Source organism: Zootermopsis nevadensis, unplaced genomic scaffold (genome assembly GCF_977971745.1).
Source record: "Zootermopsis nevadensis isolate Lab colony 2312 unplaced genomic scaffold, Znev_1.0 Znev_ptg000003l, whole genome shotgun sequence".
Taxonomy (NCBI): Eukaryota; Metazoa; Arthropoda; class Insecta; order Blattodea; family Termopsidae; genus Zootermopsis; species Zootermopsis nevadensis.
The window spans coordinates 16,424,986-16,432,442 of NW_028259135.1; the positions used below are offsets into that span (position 1 = coordinate 16,424,986).

Here is a 7,457-nt window from a genome sequence, read left to right on the forward strand (position 1 = left end):
AAATGAATAAGTTGAATGTCTTTCTTATCCGCTCTTTTTGTGCAACGTTTCCAGTAAGAGGATTTTAATTAAATTTATACTAAGAACAATTATTAAAATACAAGCTAATCATGGCTGCCATTTTACTGTATATTGTCCTGTCCCAGACACTACTGTGTGACCAAGAGGTTAAAAACGTTCGTAAGAGCTAAGAGGCCACAGTTCTAGTGCCTATATACACACTCCCTCATACGTCTTCATGGGGCGATGACAAATTTACCTCTTGTGTTCAAAACATCTACTTCCACAGTAATATATTTATTTCTTCTATAAACTAACTCTGGGTGTCAGTAAGCTACACAAATTTAAAAAATATATATATTGATTAGTATAGTACACCTAATTATTTCGTGCGTGTGGCTGTTATGTAGATGTCAGTAAGAATCGTATTTCTTGATTAATTTTTCTTTTTCATTTGAAAAGGTCTCGGTGTGTACTTTGTGTCGAAGTAGAACTGCATTATGTCAGCAAGTATACAATATTTAAATTGAGCAATTTTGTCAAGGAAAGCAAACAGAAAACTCTCACTGTGGGGTAGTGAACGAGGTAATTCTTCGTTTCGTTTCATGACACCATGAATTGATTATACGCCTACCAATTGAACTTGCATATTGTAGTACAATTGAGCGAGGTAAGAATTCTTTACTACAAAAACGTAATAGCCATATAATATTACTGAATTCTTATGTGCCCATTTTCAGTCAGTTTATAAAATTAGCTATATTTGGAAGTCCTAGCTCTCTGATCAATCTGCGCGTTTATGTCCCAATGTTCTCTACGGACTTTTATTAAACTAGTATTTGAGATATTTTGAAGCGCATTCTAGAAATCATTCCTCGAATCCTGAAAAGTCTGCTCGGTAAAGATGTCGTTGACCTGACCTCATCCTTCGATTCCTCGTATGTTCTCGAACTGCCCATCCTCGTCTGTTGCTTAAGTATGAGTTGTGTTGTTTAAATACAGGTTTTGATAAGTATTGCGTGAACTTGGTGTAGGTTAAGTTGTTGGATTAGTTTAGGTTTCAGATTTCCCGGCAGACGACAGACTTTCGCTGTTCACAAGAGTAAGAGAATGAAAGGATTCTGACTTGAAAACACGGAAAGGCTGTTTGTTTGACTGTGAGTAACAAATCAGATATCCTGTTGCTACACATCATTAATCGATTACTAAATATAAGTCGGCCGCTTTTACCGTAAGTTCCTGAAGGACACCATCGCTACTAACCAATATCAGAAATAAATCTGTTGTATTCTGATGATTTTTGAATGTATCATATGAAGTTAATGATTGTTTAGACTAACAATGGTAAGGTTACAAGGTCTTCTGGAATATTATGCCATGTTGTCTGGTAGAAATTGACCTATGTTTCGGAGAGTTTTACTGCCTCCATCAGAGCAAGAAAGGGATGCAGCACTTCTGAAACGTCGATCAGTTTCTACCAGACTATTTGACGAAACACCCCAAACGATAAACGTCTTCTTACTCGCCGCTATGAGAAGTATAATGGTTACCTTATTACTCGGAAGGTCTCAGGTTTGTTCCCAGTAACATTAAAAATAGACAAGTAACACAAAACATTATAGCGGCAAGCAATCAGCGGAAGGTAGGAATGGAAAGAACTCACGAAACGTCTTGCAGGACCCATATGAAATATGCCTCAAGCAGTGGACAACTCTTAACGTGATTAATATATAAGTCTAATAGGCCTATTTTCACGTGTTTAAAATTCGTTCTGATGGACGTGAACAATAAACTATCCTGCTAAGTTATATAATATTAATGCATGACTTTTGCTGATCTCTTTGCATGCAAACGTTTCAGAGATGTCATAACTTCTTTCAGTAATATTTTATACTTCATAACCAATTGTGTGAACAGAGTCCTTGTTGAGTAACTGACTGTGGTTCAGCTGATAAACATGTTCATTGCGTTGTACACAGCTCGAACTTTTATTACCATGTTTACAACAACTGTCCACTGGACCCTATCTTATGACAGTTCATTCCAGTAGCCACCCTCACAACTATTTCCTAATATCCATTCTAATATTATACTCCCGTCTATAAGTCTGCGTCTCTGTACATGTAGTTTTTATAACCAAAATGTAATGCGTGCTGCATATGTTCCCATCGTAGGTTCTTTGATTCGCCTTTAGTAGGTGAAGAAATTAGCCAATAATTCTGGATTTGAGACTCCTAAGGCGGAATACGGCATGTCGATTTTAGTCTTCTACCCTGAACATAAAGATGATACGTTCCCCCGAAACGGTAGCCACCTACAAGACTACATGCGATGATTTGAAGATTTTTAATTCTGTGAATGAATTTGCCTCAACCCATGATTTTTAGCCAATCATGAAAATTGTAGTAGTTCCTCCCCAATGAACAGTAAAATACGGCGATCGAATTGATTCAAGACAAAAATATATATTCAAATTTAAAACATAACCCGCGTCTGCCAGTAATAAAACTTCAGTAAGCTCTACTATTATATTATAAATATCTTCCTTTGTCATTAATGTCAGTTTATTCATGATCCAGAAAAATATCGTGTTAACGTTTAGGTATTAATAATAAACGCATTGAGGGGGTGAGAATAGAAAAGAAATTTTAATCAGTTTAACTGAAGGGGAACTTAGTCGTAGTTGAGAGTGGACTAGGTTTATCTGTCATGAGACAGGCACAAGTTGGGAGCTCTTGTGAACACGGTAATGAGCTTTACGGTTCCATAACAGACGGGAAATTTACTGGTCATCAGTTGTACTATTAATTACTCAATAAAGACTCTGCCACGTGGATCTAGTTTTTCTTCAGCGAGATCTTTGAGACCTTAGATTCAGGTCGAAAGAGTTGGACCCTCCTCTTGGCAGGTTGGTTCGACCCATAACACACAAGTTTTTCTTCACGGTTGCGCTGTCTAGAAAACTCCGCAGAGAGATTTTAGCCGTATTGAACTGTCAGTGGACATCTTTTCAAACTGTTTATTTGTAAAGAAATGTAGCAGGAGTGAACGTAGTGTAAACTGTTTGACAGGCACAAAATGTTGATAGTTAAATGGAACTGAAATGCCTTGGAAAAATAGTACAGCAAAGGAAAATTGTGTGATGATGTTACGTAACAGTAGTTCTTGAAGCTCATCCTGGAAGCATTGATGTGTCAGGCGTTGCTCCGGGAGCGTGATCCGTGGAACATGAAGAGATAAGTGGTCATTCCGTCACTCGATGTAGGCTGATGAATGTGTGCAAAGTTCAGGCTACAACTAGTAGTAGCTGCTATAATCTGTATCTAGTAGAACTTAGTCATTTGGTATCATCGTTACATGTTTACCAAGCACGTACAGAACGTCACTAAATGCTGTATTTTTCAATGGACGCTGCTTATTTCCAGACCATATTCAGGATTGCTTAAGGTAATGGACCTCGTTGACATAAGCGACGTGTAGGAAACAATTTTCAGTCTTTAAAGACTTGTCATTCTTGTTATACAATAATATTGCTCTTATTACATTAACATATACAAGATTATGATTTTTCCTGAGGTTTTTTACAGCGGTGAAGATGTCTTGTGGGTAATAACGCCGTGTAGGCTTGTAAAGATACCTCTACATATATTTTTGTGCAATTCATGTGGGTGTGAAACTCGGTCGCTCGCTCTAAGAGAAAAATTTGGATTGTCAATACGAGCGATTATTAGCCGCTCAGGAAGGACTGTGTTCCTTGGAGTTAGTTTAGACAATAAAGTCACATTTGACTTATTAGAATAATACATTTACGTCGACCTTTTGGTTACGACTGCCACTGGTGTATGTGATAGTTCATCACTGATAGCCATTACTCTGCTTTTTTTAAGGTTTTGTTATTGTAAACAACAACACGAGGTTCTGCTTTGAGCTATTTCGTCCCTATTTACACTTCTTCCTGAAACTTTATAGTCGATATCGAATTCTGTAAATTATCGGAGTGGGTCAATCAGTAAAGTTTCCTGCACATCCCTTAACATGGCCTCTACCTATCAACGACACACAACACGGAAATACGCAGACAAACATCCATGCCTTGAGTGGTATTTGAACCTATGTTCCCAGTGTCCAAACAAACAAGGCCCATGCCTCAGACCACCTGGCCACTGTGACCAGATAAATTTATATTACTTGTTCATTTTGTCTGCTAGATAGTTTATTTCCATTATTTATGCTAATTCTTACAAGTAATTGCTTTGCAACTTCATTCTTACTTATTTAATGTCTTGAACTTGAATTTAAAACTTGTCGCTCATTATTATCAGATAATGAAATTGAACTTATAATTTCTAAAACGAAGTTTGTCTGACGAAATTCTGTATATTTTTGGCCATATATATAGATCAAGTAGACTCCTAAAGCACAGTAGCACAGTTAAAATGTAATATTCTCATTTCAGCCAATAATATAAATACGCCATGCCACAGTTGAAACAGCCACCATCATTGGAGTCCATAGTGCTACAGTCTTTACAAAGATTTATTCTGACTCTTGGACAGAAACTACTTGGTAAAGTGTGTTCTGGTACACCAGCCACAGTGCTACCAACCAGATGGGGCATGCCTTCTTTTCTTGTGAGAGAGAACTGTTCTAAGAGTTCTGAATTAGAAGAATTGCGATATTTCTTGCACCCAGGCCTGCCTCTAAACTTGTCAAATTCAGTTACTTCCGCTGTGTTGGAAGCGATTGCCACAGTCATCTCACGCGCAAAGTGTACTTATGATGGGTTTTCAAAGAGTGGAGATGACTGTTGTCGAGATATTATTGAGAACATGATCTCCGTCGCACTTCATGCTCAGGTGGCACGTGTGGATCTGTTACAATGGCCATGGTTTATAGGGGAGATACTACTCAAACATTTGGGCAACTTTCAACATTTGGAAGTTCTGAAATTGTGGCCTGGAAGTTGGAGTCCTGTGTGGACCACTGTTGTGGAGATGCTTGAAAATGGCCACTGCTTATTAAACAACCTTGTGTCATTCAGTATGAGGTGTCACTGCACTGATAAAATCCTACAAGTGCTGGCACATTCTACCAGACTTCAATATCTTGATGTGATGTTCTCAGTTGATGTGACCGACACGTGTGTTAGCTCGTTGCTACAGCTGAATAACCTAAAGGTAGTGAATATGTGTAGTACATCACTCAGTGCACAGGGGTACACTGAGCTATTAATTGGATTGCCTCATCTTAGTAAGTTAGTGTGGTTTGATTTGAATTGCCACGCACTAGGAAACATGAAGATGTCACCTCTTAGTCTGCACAGTTATGAAGCCAGTAGAGTGTCAATTGATCATCTAATTATCCTGGTACACATATGTCCATATCTAACACAGGTCAGTCTTCATTGGGTTGAAGCTGATCTTTCAGTTCTTGGAGCACTGAAGCATCTACAGGAAGTAAAACTTGCACAATGTAGTGCAGTCAACAGCAATCTCAAAGGTTTATTAGAAATAATAGGTTATAATATCATATCACTGGAGCTGCATGAGTTGAGAGATGTGGATTTGCTTATGATTGGTGCTTTGTGTGTAAATCTTAAAAAAATGAGTTTGGTTTGTGACCTACAGTCTGTTGAAGAATCATTTTTGGGAATAAAAACACCTCTCTTCAAAGAACTGAAAGATCTAAAATTTGGTTCAGAATATTCTGAATGTTTGTTCTTTAATTGCACCAATATTAGGAAACTGGAGATATCCAGATGTCAAAATTTCAATGATAATGTGGTGGCAACGTTATTAACAAAGAACCCTCTAAAACAGCTGCAGGTACTATCAATAGCTCACAGTGGTCAATTGAGCATGAAGACTGTACATCTGCTATTGGAATCTTGTGATAATCTTAGAGTGCTAGAGGGTTTAGATAGTTGGGGTGGTGTTTCCAAGTTACAGGTTATGGAACTTTGCATGGAAATGAAGAGAAAGAACATGGACATTGAAATACTGTGGAAGAAACCACTCCATATTAGTTGGTAACACTGCTTAGGTTGGTAGTTTTGTTTTAAAGGAAAGGCAAACTAGTCCCTTGTTTGCCCTCCATGTAAAAAATGTTATATTTACTGGAGTAATTGCACATATCCATCACAGCAGTGGCCTGTGTGATGTATAGGTTGTAACAAAAGTTCATTTTGATAGAGAATAAGATGCTAACAGAGTTAAACAGCAGATTATTTCAATTTTACATTAATAATGATCAAAATTAAAGCTCAGTTTGCAATAATTTTGTATTGCAGTTGTATTAAGACAATTACAAATTATAGTATATGTGAGATAGTGAACAGTGAAGATGTCTGTTGTTACTTTTAGGTTATGATGCCATGAACTGTAATTGTCACTGACACATTTCCATTTGGACTGTAAAGTATAGGTTACATTCTTTTAGTATTTACACAATACTGTTTTTTAATGAGTTGTAATTTATTCTTTTAATTGCTGGACACTTTTTAGGTCTTCACTTGTATATGATAAACTTCAGATGGTGTCACATTTGGGCTTTGTAATGAAAAATTTATCAGAAACAGAGTGTCTTTAGGAGCTGCTGGAGCTAAACCCCACTTTATTTTCAGAAATAACTTCTGAAGTTTTCTTCTACGAGCATCTCAGGGATAAGCCTTCTACCATCACAGAATTCTGTCAATACAGAAAGGCCTTAGATTTAAATGTAATTTTTTCCTATATGTGGCTGGACCAGGTTAGTTAGAGTGAGGTAAACATTTAAAATCTAAACATTAAAATATGTAACAAAGAATTAAGTTGGGGATTATATTTAGGGACAGGTTAATGTTAGTAATTAAAACTAATTGATATCTCTGACAAGATAATGATAGGTGAGTCAACTTAAACTGCCAGCCCCAACATACTTATAATCCATGACCTGCCACAAAATTTCAGCATATGCATCTACATTCACTTCTAATCACTGTATCACTGAACAACTGAAATGTGGAGCTTAGCCATCTTGAAAAGTTCAGCTTTAATGTAACATACAAAGACATGACTTCTGATGGAATCCTGCAAAAAAAATCCCCCTCCCCCCAATATGTTATTCAGTTATTCTTTTGTTAATAAATTTTGTCCAGTTAGGCTCCATCTGTGACTTGTGCTTTTGAACCTGGGATAATCCTATGAATGTACATCTTCCACCTAATGCAGGTTCTTTTTTTAGCTCTGTTAATAATATTTGTGATGATTTTGTATTACATTTAAAGACAAGACTAGTCACTGCATGAAAGTTAAAAAAGTACATTATCAGCTTATTAATCTGTATTCTTACTGTCCACTCACAGAATGTCACTGTTGAATAAAAGTCACTTTTATGAATCTCCATATATTTCTTAAACTAATTCCATGAAACACTGTCCTGGAGAAGCCATTACTTGCTCAGTCAATAAATTACCTGTC

At 36.9% G+C, this 7,457-nt stretch overlaps 1 protein-coding gene across 4 annotated transcripts; it reads left to right on the forward strand.

Annotated features, from left to right (window-relative positions):
* Positions 1-1,004: 1,004 nt before the first annotated feature.
* Positions 1,005-7,376, forward strand: LOC110827908 (uncharacterized). Of its 4 annotated transcripts, none has more exons than XM_022060060.2 (2): positions 1,005-1,157; positions 4,457-7,376. In XM_022060060.2, exon 2 carries the CDS (start codon positions 4,476-4,478, stop codon positions 6,030-6,032), a length of 1,557 nt encoding a protein of 518 aa, XP_021915752.1. In that variant the 5' UTR covers positions 1,005-1,157; positions 4,457-4,475; the 3' UTR covers positions 6,033-7,376. The 4 variants fall into 4 exon arrangements, with proteins under 4 accessions (XP_021915752.1, XP_021915754.1, XP_021915751.1 ...); XM_022060062.2 differs by having other exon boundaries at positions 1,150-1,231; XM_022060059.2 differs by lacking the exon at positions 1,005-1,157 and adding an exon at positions 1,811-3,447.
* The last annotated feature ends 81 nt before the right edge of the window (positions 7,377-7,457 follow it).

Excerpts from the sequence above, each read along its gene's own strand:
- LOC110827908 (XM_022060060.2), top strand. The coding sequence starts at position 4,476 with ATGCCACAGTTGAAACAGCCACCATCATTGGAGTCCATAGTGCTACAG.